Source organism: Drosophila melanogaster, chromosome 3R, assembly GCF_000001215.4.
Source record: "Drosophila melanogaster chromosome 3R".
In the NCBI taxonomy this organism is placed as follows: domain Eukaryota; kingdom Metazoa; phylum Arthropoda; class Insecta; order Diptera; family Drosophilidae; genus Drosophila; species Drosophila melanogaster.
Window position 1 is genome coordinate 3,845,617 of NT_033777.3, and position 16,898 is coordinate 3,862,514.

At 38.8% G+C, this 16,898-nt stretch overlaps 1 protein-coding gene across 4 annotated transcripts in view; it reads left to right on the top strand.

The window, feature by feature from the left end:
• Window positions 1-1,112: 1,112 nt before the first annotated feature.
• Window positions 1,113-16,898, top strand: part of CG41099 (uncharacterized protein) — a 21,673-nt gene continuing 5,887 nt past the window's right edge. Inside the window, exons 1-3 of one of the 4 annotated variants that reach the window (NM_001015360.3) lie at window positions 1,113-1,295; window positions 1,365-1,443; window positions 3,887-4,619. In NM_001015360.3, the coding sequence (NP_001015360.1) occupies window positions 3,912-4,619 (708 nt within the window). In that variant the 5' untranslated portion in view covers window positions 1,113-1,295; window positions 1,365-1,443; window positions 3,887-3,911. Of the gene's footprint in view, window positions 1,296-1,364; window positions 1,444-3,882; window positions 4,620-16,898 lie in introns of all 4 variants that reach the window. The other 3 variants (NM_001110981.2, NM_001110980.2, NM_001015359.3) reach the window with 3 other exon arrangements.

A 16,898-nucleotide genomic window follows, 5' to 3' on the forward strand; every position in this document is an offset into this window, starting at 1 on the left:
CAATAGTTTACATCACTTTTGTGTTTTTATTTAATTTTATATAAATTGAATTTTTTTAATTATTAAATATTTTTTATAAGCTAACCTAATCTAATATTTTTTCCAAGATGGATACATTTTCAGAGAGTGCGCGTCTAAATTTTCGCGTTAAATTTGAAATAAAAAGTCTGTTTAAAGTCGTTTGATTCGAAATTGGAGTAAGAGTATCTGTGTGTTCGTACATTTTCAAAGTATTCGTGTAAAATGCCACGCTTTTATTTCAGCTCATATGCGCCGGGAAATCGATCGTTTGCCGAGGATTAAAAATTTGAGTGAATTTTATTAACATATAAGATGTAAATTGGATATAACACACACAACACACTGAGGGAAATTACGAAGAGAAGTTAAGCAAAAAAAATTTATTTTCCAATTATACACCGGGGAATATCATGGAAGCTTAATAAACAAAAGTAAATTACAATTTTTTTATGTTGAATATATAATGAACATATATGTATAATGAACAACGATGTATGTATATAAGAAACTTGTGTACTCAAACACTCAAGTTGCCTGCGAGCAACGGTTAATTCCTTTTTGAGTGTTTTCGCTACTAATCGGCGATCACTCTTTGCCTGTGTGCAGCAAGTATACATAATTTGAATTCAGTTACAGTTACAGTTAAACACGTTTAATATTTTAAATTTATTTTAGAACTTGGGTTTCCATATGATTTAAAAAATTCTAATGAACAATTTATTGGACTTAAATAACATTGCGGAAGTTAACAATAAAATATTAAGTAAAATCTAACCGAATTTACTCGAGACCGACTGTCTTACGTTTTTATATTTTTTTGATGAAGGATACTGATTTGAAAAAATAATAATTTATGAAACAAGAATATAGTGAAAAAGAACAACACTGAAAAAAACTGAAATATGGGAAATATGCCGGATTTTAAAGCGTGCACCCGCCAATACAGGTGCGCTTGCCTTCCATCATCAATCTATTTCGTTAAACGTTACATATCTTAGATTTCGAGGACGGTAGTACGTTCAAAAAAAAAAATGATTTGTGTCAGAACGCTTTGGACTGGATAAATTCATAGTATGGACAGGGCTGATACTAACAGTTGTAATTATCGGGTCTTATAACAGTGAGCTATACCACACTACATTCGGAACCAACTCAAGACCGAACATACAGCTGCGATTAAATCAATACTAAGAGCAGCGGGTGCATTTCGTGAAGAAACTCGTATTTTATAATAATTTGTGCCCACATATCTGATGGGTATGTTATGAAAACAGGTATCTGTTCGGCCACAATTGTTGCGAAAATACATATGTACATATATTTTTATTTGCCTTCCATCCTAGACAGCATATGCATTCACATACGAGCGATGTATTTGGGAGAAGCGTGTCCTTTAATCTTTAAATAAAAACTAATAATTCAGTACGACTCTTTGCCTACCAATTATATGATTCATTTTCATAATGTCCGCTCATCCCTGAGCGGATAATGAGTTTGGATGAGCCGAAGTCAGCTAAATGGCCGACGCTCACCGATTTTTTCTCGCATGATCTCTACGTAAATTTATTGCCGAAAAGATAATAAACTGCAGGCCTTGTTGTTGAGATATGGTCTCATATATTGACCATGGTCTATTATATGTCCGTATTTCACGTGTTCAACTGTGTAGGTGCCTTTTTAAGAGCCAAATGAAATGCTCATCGATTACAATAGAAAGTTTGTCATAGAAATAGTTACTACTTTATCTGGAAGCTTACAAAAAGTGCACACTTTCATCTCACCTTGTTTAAAGGTTTTTGGTTTGATATTAGAAGTTATAATAATGACATCGTTAGTATAAACATTGGTGCACGTCAAAATATTTTTGGCAAATGGAGGTGGATGCCACATGGATGTTAGATAGTGCGAAGACTTAGTTGTCGTTTAAGCATACTCCCTATACATATTAGAGTTTAAATGGAACTAAAATACCTTTTTGAAAGCGTAATCCATTCACTTATCAATTAAAAAGGCCTACAATTTCTACCTTCATACCTTTTTTGACGGACATGGAGACTCTAATCTACTCTAACTAACTAATTCCCAGAAATGCTTCAGTAAGCAATCCCTTCTTCTAGATGTATTCTTCCCAGTCTTCTAGATGTATTCCATATATTATCTATGTAGATATAATATTTCTTTCAAAGAAAGGGAAGTGTTCCCAAAAAATATAACAAAATCCCGGTTTAATAAATATTTCATTTTTTTTATTTAATCACAAGTGTACAAATTTCAGTATCAGTAGCCGTGTTAATATATTACCAGGGTATACCAGGGTATAAATAAACATCTGCATGACAATGATAATTAATAATAACAACATAAAAATATAAATATAAAAATACATAATAAATATAAGCATCTATTTACATATGTACCTGTTTAATGCTGTTAAGCTAAAATAATGGAGAAAATGAAAATATAATTGAAAATAAACGAAACGAAAAGAAAAACGCGTAATACAATTCATATTTAATTATGTGCTACTTGCAAAATACAAACCTTAAATCAGTCGAAAAATTTCTAAGAACACACTGACGATTTTGACGATTAAAAATTGAAAAAGCAACTGAACTGAACGCAATAAAACAACAGAAATACTTAACGCTTTTATGTCGTAATTTGCTTTTCGTAAGTACAATTTGTACTGACGACGATCTTGACGACTCAAAATTTAAAATGCAACTAAACAGAAACGTAATAAACCAACCGCAACCCTTCGCCCTTCTCTACATACTTCTATCCTTTTTATCATATGCTTTTCTTAAGTACCGTTTGTTTAAATTCTATTTGTCAAAGACAAATTATTGTTGTAAATATTAACGTTTCTTAAAGCGACCTACCACAACTTTAATATTTGTTGGGGAACAACATTTTTTTCAAGTACCTAGGAAAATTGTGTGACAACCTTTTTTTGGTCTTGAGTGGACATATACAAAATGAAAAAAATAAAACATTTTTCAAAGGTCTGTGATTGGATTAGACACGTCCGTTCTGTCCGTCAAGCCTTATTGCACATTGTGAACATTAAAATGGCGAAAAAGCTTGAGAAAAATGAAAATAATATGAAACACATATACATCTTCTTTCAAAAGTGTGAAACAAATTCTATAGTGTTACTGAAATGTTCAAATTCCATATTCAGATTCAAACAAGAGAGATTGCTATAGTCGAGTTCCCCGACTATCACACACTCGTCACTCAGTTAGTGTGAATGCGAACGCGAAATTCATCAAAAAACATCAAACGATTTTTCAAAATTAGTGGGCGTCGCAGTTTTGGGCTGTTTTAGGGCGTTAGAGTGGGCGTGGCAAAAAGTTTTTTTTACAAATCGATAGAAATTTACAAGACCAATTAAATTAATTTAATGTTTATGTTTGTTTATGAGTGTTTAGGGCGTTTTCAAAAGTGTGGACGTGGTAACATTTTTTTGGCAAATCGATAGAAACTTACAATACTAATAAAAATGTGAAAAAATATAACAAATTTTGCAAAAGTTCGGTCGTTGCAGCTTGCACGGTTTGTGGGCGGTAGAGTTGGTGTGGCAACATGGGTCAACAAACTTGCACTGCGTCTATGTCTCTAGAGTCTGTATGCTTAATCTCAACCTTCTAGCTTTAATAGATTCTGACACAAAGATGTACACTCGACTATTGATCCTGATCAAGAGTATATTTAGTTTATATGGTCGGAAACGCATCCTTCTGCCTGTTACATACTTTCCCACGAATCTACTATACCCTTTTAGTCTACGAGTAACGGGTATAAATACTTATGTTAAAGCTGTTTATTACAGAACTTTTTTTAAATGTATATTTAAAGGTAGTAATGAGACGTTCTCCGTACTAAAAATGGAAAAAATCTTGGCGGTGCAAAGTGATGAATATACTAAACTACAACGATGTTATGTGGAATTACAACGCAAGTACAACGAAAATATAGCTTCCTCTGAAAACGAAGAAAGTGGACTCTCAAGTTTTTTATCACGACTGTCATTGACTGTTGCTTCATTATTTGATAAAAATACTTATGCTGATATTTACATCCGATCGCAGACGAGAGTATTTCCTGCACATAAAATCGTACTTCACGCTCGCTCTGAAAAGTGGGGAAATGATCTTTTAAGCAACATACAACAGCTGGACTGGAGTGATTTAAATGAGGATGTGGTGCTGTCGCTCTTGCGTTGGATTTACACTGATCTGATTGATTTGCAGAATGACGGGCTAGCATTGGATCTACTAAAAGCCGCACATCGATTTGGTTTACCATCTCTTCTAGGAATATGTGAGCGGGCACTAGTAACTTCAGTAGGTGTAAGATCTTGTATAAGATTTTATTGCGTTGCCGAAGAAGTTGGTGCGTCCACACTGTTAGAATATTGCTCCAGCATAATATCAACACACTGGGATGACCTAACAACTGACGATTTTCAACATATGTCCGGACCCTTGTTGTTTGAAATGCTTAAAACCAAGACAAAACATCCTCTCCATGCTGCTGTTAGACTCTTAAGAGAAGACGTCGTTTCTCTTTGCATTCAAAAATATGGAAACTCCGTAAGTACTTTTCAGTAAGAATACATCATTAAATCATTGAAATATTCTCAAAAATACAACGACCAATAAGAATTCCTTTTGTGTGCGTAAGGTATTTTAAAATTGCTGAAGCCAACCGATTTCTTTGGCGTGACAACGTTCGGATTAGCTTATTCGGAAGGAAAACAATTCCGACTGACTTTCCTAAATAATTGGTTTCATTTTTTTGCATTGGGGTTTGTTTTGAGGCCTTGCCAGTCGATGCTAAATAATAGCAGGCAGTGGTCTGAAAAGGTACTCGACGCGAAGAGTGGGTTAGTAAATATGACGAAGAAGAACACATTATAAGATGCTGCCTTTCATATAAGTTGTATATCGCATTTGCTTTAACCAAGCATCGAAATGCGTGCTATAATTTCTCTCGTTTACCATTGGTCACTGTGTAGGTACCTGAAGTTTTCATATGGTAGGTCCACTTCATATGGTATCTTTAACGGTTTGATTTGCTTGGATGCTTAATTAGTTTCATTATCTATAATTAAATACAAATTTTTGATTTTAATATTAGCTCCGCTCAGCTGCCTTAATTCGACTGAGTGCCCAGCGTTTCGCCGACCGCTCGTAAGCTTAGCGGCCCAACGCTTAGCAAAACCCCACGGTATCATCGCATTCCGCTGCAGACAACTTCGTCAAGGATACGCTGACGCCACGTGCAGAACAATGACTGCAGCTGCAGTGGGTGTAGCGAGCGGGGTTAGGAGAGGGAAGCAAGTGCACCGGGTTAACTCTTATGTAGATGTCAAGTAGCGAGACATTTTTCTCTCTGTCCCACAAATCTCCATATCCTTAGCTTACCTGCACTGCTAGGAAAGAGCAAGTGATATCCTACAGCACCAAGGACAAGTATTTAACAGGTAAAAGGAAGCGCTTCCGACCATAGAAAGTAAAGTATATATATTCTTGATCAGGATCAATAGCAGAGTCGGTCTAACCCTGTCCGTCTGTCCATCTGTTTGTCCGTCCGTATGAACGTTGAGATCTCAGGAGCTATTGAGCTAGAAAGTTGAGATTAAGCACACATATACTAGATACACTATAGATACCATATTGCCACGCCCACTTTAGCGCCCCCAAACTGCCAAAAACTGCCACCCCCACACTTTTGAAAATGTTTTAATAATTTTCGTATTTGTATTACTCTTGTAAGTTTCTATCGACTTAACAAAAAACTTTTTGCCACGTCCACTCTATGGCCACCATACTATCCGGCCAAAAATCACCAGAACATATTGCCAAAAATAGATCATTAGGGACAATTATTTTGAAGGATGAAATGCCCCTAGCGTAAGATAAGTTACATTTTTCCACTTTTCCAAATTTTTATTGATTTGACAAAAAACTTTTTGCCACTCCCAAAACTGTCACGCCTAAACTTTTGATAAATTGTTAAATATTTTTTCATAATTTTATTAGTCTTGTAAATTTCTATCTATTTGCAAAAAAGCATTTTGCTACGCCCACTATAACGCCCTATAGCCGCCAAGCCGGTCACGCCCAAACTTTTAATATTTTAATAAAATTTGATTCCCTAATATCTATCGATATCCCAGAAAAATTACGAAATTTCAGAGGTTTCGTGGGGGCTGTAGTTCCCTTCGGGAAGGGTTTTCTTTATCTCAGGTAATGATCTTGTACACTGGTAGAAGATCATAGGAGTAAAAGTAATCGAAGTTAAGACTAAGCGAAGTGTAACTACCGGTCCCCTTGGGCATACGTAGTTGGCGCAAACATCCCGCAATGTCCTAGATTTCAAAGGATCCGAGCTGCGTCAGTGGTTATAAGTGCCGGAAAGCATTTATCCTAGCACGGTGCTTTGTGCTACAAGGCGCTCGTTCTGGCTTTGCATGACACCTGGTTGGATCAGGGTCCGCACCCAGCACACCGAATGTCCCAGCCGGTAGAAATTCGGGTCCGCCAAGATGATGTTGGTGAACACCTTTCTTGCGGTGTCAAGCAGCTCTCGGGCAAGAGTCCGCATTCGATGCTGCTTCTCGACGCGAAACTCCATCTCACTCCATTGCGATAGTCGGCACGTTGATTCTGCGGCACGAGTTGAATCTGTTCGATCTGTTTACTATTTAAGTCAGTAGGATAGGACGTAGGATAGACGTATAGACGTCTGCAGCATGCGATTGAAATTTAAAAACCGATTCAGGACGTCCCATGATGGGCACGGTAAATGGCATCCCACAGATCTTTTTTCGAGATCAAGGTCCGACACCGCTTCGTTAGATGCATGCCACGAGACTTCTGCCTGAGTTAGCCACGCAGAGCCATGCCACAATAATTCACTTATAGCCAACTCTTCTGCTTCCGTTATGTTCACGGTTGAAACTGTACCCACGACTGCGAATTTAACCATAGCATAGTTGCAGTAGTTCTGTAGGAAAAAACTAATCCCATCTAATGACAGCTTTTCCTTTTGCGATAGTACTTCGCGTTTGGAGTAATTCGCATTTACAGAGAGCTTAGTTGAGACAAAATAACAAAAAAGAACTCGTCTGCCTTAGCGTGCCAACGTACGATATCAGGCAAAAAAGGGGCACAATTAACTCTAAACGTGACCGTCTGAAGTTAGTCTGTGATGTCCCTACGATCATTACGAAAGAGGATTTAGTAAAATCTGAAGTAATGGCGTTTGATGAAAGACGTCATTCAAACTGTTCCCATCCCAGGCGAGCCTCATTCCTTAGCAATTATGCGAACAATCTGGAATGCCCCATATTGATGTGCTCAGAATCCTTGAAGGGTAGGTATACAACATATTTCCCGTCAAGAGATATGGTGGTCGTTCAAACGAAGTTTTCTTTGCACAAGACTCCATACTACTGTACATGGAAGATCCTCTACGTCCGAAAATTTGGTGAGAAGTGTTTCCATTGTAGTTTCCGATTCGATGGATATCTTTGAAGGAAAGGACAAAACTATACTAGTGGCCGTAGAAACTTGGCAGGAAATGGTGTCTTGCGCTGATTCAAGCTGATAGGAGGACGGACGGAAGAATATGCGCACCTATCAAAAGGTCAATCTGTGAACGCTGAAAAAATAGTGGATCCGCCAAGGGAATATTTGAAAGTCTTTCCAGAATATGGAGATCGATTGTACTCGTCGGCAGGTTCCCAGCCAGATTGGCGCTCAAACGCCTCCTGCCGATTGGAGGCGAAATGATAAGAAGTGTTCGAAATGGGCTGGTCAGAATTGTAAGCCTGCACTGCGCTAATGGAAGTATAAGAATTTTCTTTATGAGGCAACGTATTGTGGCGTCCCTTGCACGGGGACAAACCCTAACTGATTGAGGCTCTTTGGAGCAGAGATCATAGGAGTGGGCACGTGGGGAAGCTTCTTAAAGGAGTTAACCTTTCTAGGCCGTGGGTTCCTGTGCTATTTTTATTGTTGTGGGACGGAAGTATAGGATGAAACATCTTCAATTGCTTTTAGTGTGCGATATCTTTTTCGAGAAAAGAGTTCACCTCGTCCCAGGCAGGGATTTCTGACTTGTTGCTTAAAGACTGAGAGAGTGACCTTTGGCATCTTGGACGAAAACTAGAAAATCCAAAGGCAATCTAAATTTTCTGTGGAGACTTGGAAGTGTGCTCTGAATGTTCTTTATGGCCGGATTTTCGCTTGTTTTTAAACCAAACTTAAAGCGCTGACCATGCGGATTGGAACCCATCATATGTAAGCGAAGACTTGCTAACAATGGCGTGAGCTTCGGCGCTAGTTTTGGGGTTCAAGTAAAATGATTTTTCCACTGGAGGTAGCCGGGATTTGTAAACGTAGATAGCTATGGCGGAAGACTGAAGCCTCTTAAGATCGTATCGACGGATAGATTTGTCCTTGCCTATGAACTAGAGGCGGCGAAACTTTTTCTGGAGCAGCGGAAGTTTTTCGTTACTTCATTTGTGGAGGGCTAATCTAGAAACCGTTTCGTACTCCCACTCAACTTTTTCCCATAATGACTAGATTTTATCTAGGTAGATCTTTAATATGAATGAATTGGGCAGTGGATGTCATAAAAATTTAGCTTTCAAATTTACTGAGACGTTCGCTGGGTGCTTTGATGCATTCAAGCATCGCAGCGTCTGGAGGCCTTTGATCTTGGATCTTAAATTCACTGAGGGTCCGGCACCCGTGTCCTTTGGGCCAGGCCCCGCCTCTTTAATTCTTTCGGAATAGTTAGAGCACCATCTTTATTCTGATTCGCAGCTTTCGGAGTTGACCTCCTTCAGACCTAATTATATTCGTTTTTGATTAAGCGCGGAACGAACACAAATAGAGCAAACACAAATACAATACAATACAATTTAATTTTTTTTAAATACTTATTATTGTTTGCATACAAAAGTGCAAGTATAAATTGTAGGATTGGAATACACGAATGTATCGATCTCAATACTCAAGCCTGTAAATCGCTCTGAAAACCATCAACTAGAAATGTAATAATATTGAAAGAAATATTAATTCACTGCCAAGTGAATATCTGTGACCTGATCTGCAAAGATAGATAAGGATTCGGATAGATTTAGGATTCTGATCGTGAAGAGAAAAAGCTTTGCGTTTCTCTTGGATTCAAGTGCATTTGCTCTTGGATACAAGTGCTCTTAGATTTTTATAATTTGTTTATTGAAATCGATACTTTTGCTTTTCGGGATTTCGGGTCCGAGCTTTGAACGTGGGAACGTGACGATGGGGTGAGGCTTAAGCAAGGAATTGTTTAAATTAGGGGACGGATGTTTAGTCTACCATTGGGTGACTTATCTAGAATTGGGGTTTTTTCCATTCTCGAGGATCGTATAACAATCTTTTTCTTATCTGGTATCTGTTGGGTACATCCGGAGTAGTGTATGTTGTATTGGGGTGTATATGTTGTAAGTGTATTAGTATGTAGGCATATGCTTAAGTCTTAGGGACTTATGGATATGTCACTATATATATGTGAAGAGATCTGTATAGGTACATAATAGATCTGCACAATTGTGGAATTATGGAACCAAAACAAATTTTTGGTATGTGTTATGTGCTAGTAAATTACAATAGATTAGGAGCTTCCAAGTAACGCACACTGCTTGTATGGAGCAGCGGCCATAAATACTTCCAGTATAGCTAGAAGCCTAAGATTTGGGTTCAGGCTCCTAATAGATTTTGAGATTGAGGCCCTCCAACCCCATTTTTTCGGCAACCAAAATATTCTTCCACCCGTAAAAGTATCAGCATTTGTTAAACCAAATATAACATGACCATATAACATAAAAGATCAGAACATCAAATTATGGTCTAAAAAATATTTTTAAAATGTAAAATCATGAATATGATTTGGCGTTAAATCCTCCCCCAGGGAACCCCCAAACTCCAACATAACCATAAACAAATATAAACAAAGTGAGAAAATGTTAAATTGTTGCAATTGTTATTTATTTAAGTTGATAATAAACAATGATAACAAGTATTATCCCTCCTCTAGTAAGGCATATACAGACTCAAATGACGCTGACTTATCATTTTTTCCCAGCTTTCTGTGTCCGCTTATAAATGGGTCGGACCTTATTAGAAGTGAATTCATAATGTCTGCATCTGTTGCAATGCGTGACATCTTCCGGCTGTGATTAAGTCTACATTTTTTTAATTCTTTATTGTTAGATTCCGCAGCTTCCTCCGAAAGTTCTCTAATTGACACTAACGCATGCTATATTACTACAGATCCATTAATTAGCACCTTATGGACTGTAGCTGGCAAATAGTACCATGGATCTCATTGTTGATCATTGTATCGAGGGCATATGTATTAAATTTGTTAATATTAATTTGATACCCCGATGCAATGGCATGTAGTATTGTGGCACAACGATATATCAAATTTTCATTTATATCGGTAATTTTTGAAGCCAATGTGGGATTAGAAACAAATTTTCTTGCCACATTTCCGTCTTTGGAAGAACCTTTACCACCATGTCTAGGCTTATCTACTATGATACCCATTTTTTTGCGAAATTCTTTCTGTATTTTTTGCTTTCTTTTCATTACTGTTATTTTGTGGTCAGAACCTCTCACCTGCAACATTTTTATTTCGGAAAAAATACTCAAAAAACCGAATAAACCAAATTCAAAATATTCAGTTTTTACGTCTTTACTCATACATTTTGTCAAGTTATTCATTTCTGTGGGACTTGCTCAACATAAGTAACATTTCATAGACGAAGATTCACTTAAGGCCTTGCATATCCACCATCCACCATGTTTGGTTGTAAGCTATGTTCAACATTTATTTTTAAATTACTTCAGTTAGATTTAGAAGGTTTATTTTTTCCTTAAAATACTTTTCCTCTTCGATTGAAAGTTTGGTTGTCTATTTTTTAAATTGAAATCGTACTGGCCTGCAGTAACGTGTTGACGATGGTCTGTAGTTTTTTAAATTATTTGTTGGTTACCTTTTGAAAATATTTGGAGAGGTACCGTAGGATGTAACAAATAATTTTTTATCCTGTAAATCATTATTGGAAAACTTTTTATTATATTCGCTATGACCGATACTACCATCAAATTCCCACTTTCCAATTAATAAAAGATTTTTAACACAATTATCAGTGAGTGTTTCGACTACCTCAGCTTAAAGCTCCAATATACTTGACGCTGTGTTATTTAATAAGCTCTGTAACTCCACTTCAGGGTGAGATTCATCAACGAAAACATACTCAGGGTATCTTATTTTCTTTGAATGTAGTACACTTTGATAACTTGGAAATAAATCAAAGCCTATATTGGTGTTTACAAAGTTTGTTATCAAACGATATGGGTTTTTAGACAAGCTTGCCTGAATTAATAGCGAAATAATTTCAATCGGATCTGCTGGCAATAATTTTTTTTTTCAAATTCATTATGTAAAGAAGATACAGCGGTCTTACATATTTTGGCCAGTTCAGCTAAACGGTGTCGCTTTGATCTTGATGCGAAAAGATGATGACATCGAGAAATCTACTTTTGGACGGCCACCATGATCACTTTCCATAATTTTCTCAGATATATTATGGTTGCATTTTACTGAAATTGTGTTAAGGATGGAAGCTTTTTTCCGATTGTAGCGAGTCCAAAAATAAACAATTTGTTTAACATTTTTTTCAACACAAATAATTTTTCTCCGTGGGTACCCTTCTCTGTGCACCGTAAATCAAAAATATATAGGTGTGGAAACACACAGAGCTCTAAATCGTTAATTATTAGTTTTTGTATACAAAGTACCTTCTACTTTAAAATCCATTTTAAATTATTTAAATCGAAGCTCCTCACTGAAAGTATGATGCCTTTTAGGTTTACTTTTGGAAATGCAATTTCGCAAGCAATTTCGCTTGAAGACGTGTGCATAACTTCAATTATATTTTTAGAAAGTACCGTTAGGTTTGAAGCAAAATATTTGGACTATTTGGAGACAATTTGCTTACTTTATGCGTAAATATATTTTACGCAATCTGGAGGAAGGCCACATAGCGGCTTATTGTAGAAGGGTCGTCGATAAAAGCCAGTGCTGCTTCAGATACGGGTCTTCTGGACACAATGCCGCAGAGGGCCTTAACGGGGCTAAATGCATCACTAGGATGTGTTTAATTCAGTTGAATCTGAATTACTGCATGACGACCCAAGTCCTGCTAGTGCAGACAGTGCGAGAACGCTGAGCGAATCTTGCCTTACTTAGCGGGGCATACAGGTAGCCGCTGCCAAGACTGGGCAGACTCCAACGCATGGTCAGAGAGTTGGGTCAGTTGCCACCAACGCGAGAGGTAGGATGGTGGTAGAGGCATTTGCGACGCTGGACGTGGCTCTATTAAACCAAGTGAACCCTCACACGTTCAGGTATGCCGGACTGGGGTCTGTGGTTCAGTCTCACGAGGTGGAGACTCGGGATTACACTGGCTGTGCTCGCTTGTATATTATGTGTGATTTGGGACGCCCAACCACCACACAAGCCCAGCTAGCAGACCTAGTCAGGAAGAAAATAGGTAATACAAAGCGGATACCCTGGACACGCAGTTATTCCGAGACCAGTTCTTACCCTCGGTGCGTGGAGAGGGCGAAGAGCTGACGGCTATCGCGCTGAGGAGGCATTTGAAGATCGCGTGCGACGAAAGCATGCAAACAAGCATGACACGTAGCCAACAAAGTGGCACAGTTCTGGGGAAAGCAGGATATAGAGACGGCTCGCCGTGAATGCGAGCAGGAAAATACTCAGCTAGCCATAGAGCAAGCGGAAATGCTACCTCGTGACCCATGGGGAAGTGCCTACAAGGTGGTAGTCAAGCAGGCCACCGCAGTGTAACGGAGCATCTGTTTCCATTGATGGGCAGGTTACGTCCCGCCGACGCTGCCACAGATGGCCACGTCGAGGCAGACGCCACGGTCAGCAGCGAGGAGGTCCTGGAGTTGGCGAAGCTACTGAAGGACGGTAAGGCCCCCGGGCCCGACGGGAATCCCAACAGGGCGCTTCAACTAGCTCCCTCTCTCCAGCCAAGTGGTCAAGTGCCTGACTGAAACTCCCAAACTCTTGGAAATCCAAAAACTGTTGCTCCTCCCAAAACCAGGGAAGCCTACTGAAGAGCCTTTACTGTTCCGGCCGATATGCCTCATCGATGGAACTGGCAAGCTCCTAGAGAAACTGGTGTGCGTTCGGCTAGAGAGGGCTATCTCAGAAGCGGGAGACCACTCACGTTCCCAGTTCGGCTTCAGGAAAGCGCGGTCCACTGTGGATGCTGTCAACAGAGTGGTTGAAGTAGCGACGCAGGCAAGGGCGTCGCCAGGCCATCAGCAGGGGGTGGGGGTCAGTAGAATTCATCTTCCAACACTGGAAACTCTTAGTGAAAGCACCTATCAAACAGCTTATGTATTTGAAGCATATCGGTAGAATTGGAGGTAGATTGGCTAAGAGAATCAGAACAGTACATAGTGTAAATAAACAACGGAAAGTTACGTGATAGGCAGAAAATTAGGCTCTACCCTGGCGACGCCCTTGGGCGCAGGCAATCGAAGGCACCGGATGTATACTCTAAAGGAGGACACCAGGACAACATTTAGTTGTTGAAGAGTCTGAGCTATACCTGTTACACGTAGAGTAAAAGGGTAAACTAGATCAGTTGAAAAGTATGTAACAGGCAGAAGGAACCGTTTCCGACCTTATAAACTTATATTCTTGATCATGCTGAATAGCCAAGTCGATCTGACCCTGTCCGTCCGTCTGTGTGAACGTCGAAATCTCAGGAACTATACATGGTAGAAGGTTGAGATTATGCATACCGATTCTATAGAAATAGACGCAGCGCAAGCGGAGTTGGTTGCCACGCCCATAAACCGCTCAAAACTGCCATGCCCACACTTTTGAATAATTTGTTATAGAATAATTTTCTATCGATTTGACAAAATATATTTTGGATCCTTTTGTATTTAGTTAGCACCTTTTCGGGCCTTAAAACAATAATTTAGTCTTTCCTGTGCTCTGGGGACTCGAAACTTGTTGCCAATTTTGGGAAAAAAAACACACTCCGACGTTTGCTGCTCCTGCGGCGCTGAGCAAAAAAGACTCACGCGGTGACTGTATCGTTTTTTGAAAACCCCGTCCTGCTAAAGCTACAATTCTCCCGTTAACCACTCAAATTTCCTAAAATAGTTCAATCTTGAACTTCTTATTAAGCGCCGAGCCTAATAGATAATTGCAGACGAAATTCATCACCCTAAATACTACCATTACCAACTAGAGCTCAACGCGGCTTTTCTCTTCCCGCATCCAAGATATACCTTTCCCCCCATAATGCTCTGCTGCTCATCTCAATCTTTCTTGTCAGCTCTCACATAAGATCAAGTCGTAGCGATTACTGATCGATTCACCCTTTTCCTTGCCTGAGGGAGAGTAGATGGCAGTACGGATGTGAGATATCTGATAAGAAACTTCCTCGGCTTTAACTAAATGTCTAACAACTATGCCTCACTAGCATCAATAATTGCCTGTTCTGCCTCTTTTACCCTCGACAAAGCATCTTTAACCACATTTAAACGAGGTGGGGTCATCTGGAACTTTTTCTAGGTCTTGAGCAAATCTATTAATGGAACAGCTACCGAAGCTAAATTGCTTATAAACTTTCGGTACGTCCCTACCATTTCGAGGAACCTTCGGAAGTGTGAAGTCTGCCATTGCTGATATCTTTTCTGGATCAGTAGCACCTTCTCCAATTATATGACCCAAATAATTCACTGACCGCATACTACAATACATTCGGAGTCAACCCTGCCTTCTTAACTTGTTCAGCAACTAGACCTAACATTCTCAGATAGGTTTCAAAACTACTCGACACCACCAACAGATCATCCTCTTCCTCAGATCGGCTGGAATAAGCTTTCTATTCTCGTCATAGTTTGTGAAGGATTGGTCAACCCAAATGGCGTCACAGGGGTTTTCCCGGAATAGTGAATAATATGTGAAGTGAATAATTGTGTATATTAATAGTGAATAGTGAAAGCCGCCTTATCACGCGAAATTTAGTTCAAGGGCATCTTCCAATAGGCTTCTTTCAGATCCAAACTTGATATAAACATTGCCGTGAGGAGTCATGATAAATTACCATCGATCTCCGGCAGAGGATATGATCCTTTTTCGCCCATGCATTAACCTTGCGACTATCTAGACTGAGATGCACCTTTCCAACTTTTTTCGTTTTCTTCACATTAATTTTTCGTTTGAAACTTGTGGCTTTAAGCAATAAAACCAACTCCGAAAATTCGTAACTCCAATTTCGTAAAGTAGTTACATCTTACTTCTTATTAAGAGCCGAGCATAATATGATAGATTGACTAAATAATTGCCGACGGAATTTATTTAGAAGCGGTAGAGAGTCAAGATTACAGATAATAAAGATTAGATAGAGTCTATTATTACTGTATAAGGGTCATGCCAGTCTACGATGATTTAAGATTAGGGGTATGTAGCTTCTAGTAGCTTCTAGCTTGAAACAGAGAAGTTTAGCCGACTAACAAAGGCGGGGCTATCAACTTTACCAGTAATAAGCTTACAAATAAAGACTGTTTCAAGCATTGTTATACGGTTAGCTAGGAAAGGTGAATTAATTAAAAGAAGTCTACTGGAATAAGGAGTTAATATAAAGTTTGCATCCCAATTTAGGCGTCGCAAGGAACCGGTTTTGAAACGGTTCAAAGCGCTTCGCGTGGACTACGCGAGGACTCCAAACAGGTTATCCACACTCATGAATCGGACGCACTAGCGAATAAGGTTAATAAGGTTTTTGGTAGTGTAAGGAGCATCAAATTTCTTTGACCATCTTATAAAACCAAGCCCAGGCCTGGCAATAGTCGAAATATGGTCTGAAATCTTTATTTTAGTGTCAAGAACACCGTGATCACCGAACCGTGTTGTTTTGTCCAAAGAGCAGCACCCACTTAGAGTGTATGTCGCGTGTATTTGCGCTTAGTGTTAAAGAAATTATAAAACTGCTTCGGATCCTGTGCGAACTGTACCTTACAAAGGTGTTAATAGCTCTTTTAAGCGTTGAGCACGGTAAAATTTAACCGAGCACTTCAATATTTAGAAAGGATGGACTGAGAACCGGTATTTTTAAATTTTGTATAAAATCTAGACTTTAAATTTCTTAGGTGTGCCAACTCTTTATTAATACAATGAGGTTTGTTAGGGATTGACGGATAGTACGTCGGAAAGCGAGCTCTAAAATAACTTAGCCTCAGAAAGCTTGCCTTACAAAAGCAATGAATACGCTTGGTCGACTTATCTGATTTCTCGTTTATTATGTCGATTTTCACCTCGGAAGTAGGACGGTATGGATTTTCAGGTTTATGGACAATCGACCATGGGAGTTTCTTATATAATTACTTGCGACAACAATAAGTCTAGCAAGCCCTCAATAAAGTCATGTTTTGCTATGGGGGGAAGGATATTCTATTTTTCTTCTGGTATGTTCCAGGTATATTGAAGTCACCTAGAACTTCTTGGTCCTTATCAGACAGTATATTTGAGGCGGTTTGGTTAACAGACAAATGATTTAGATATTTTGGAAATTCGGAAGACGGCGGAATGTAAGAGCACCTAATATAAACAGATCTATCGGAAAATGTCAGGCTGTTATATTCAAGCATGCTCGTAATTTTGTTCGATTTTTGCAAAATATTTCGATTTTGTTGTTAGGTACTCTTGTTTTCGCAAAATTTTTGCTATAGTTTTGCTACCGGGTTCATTTC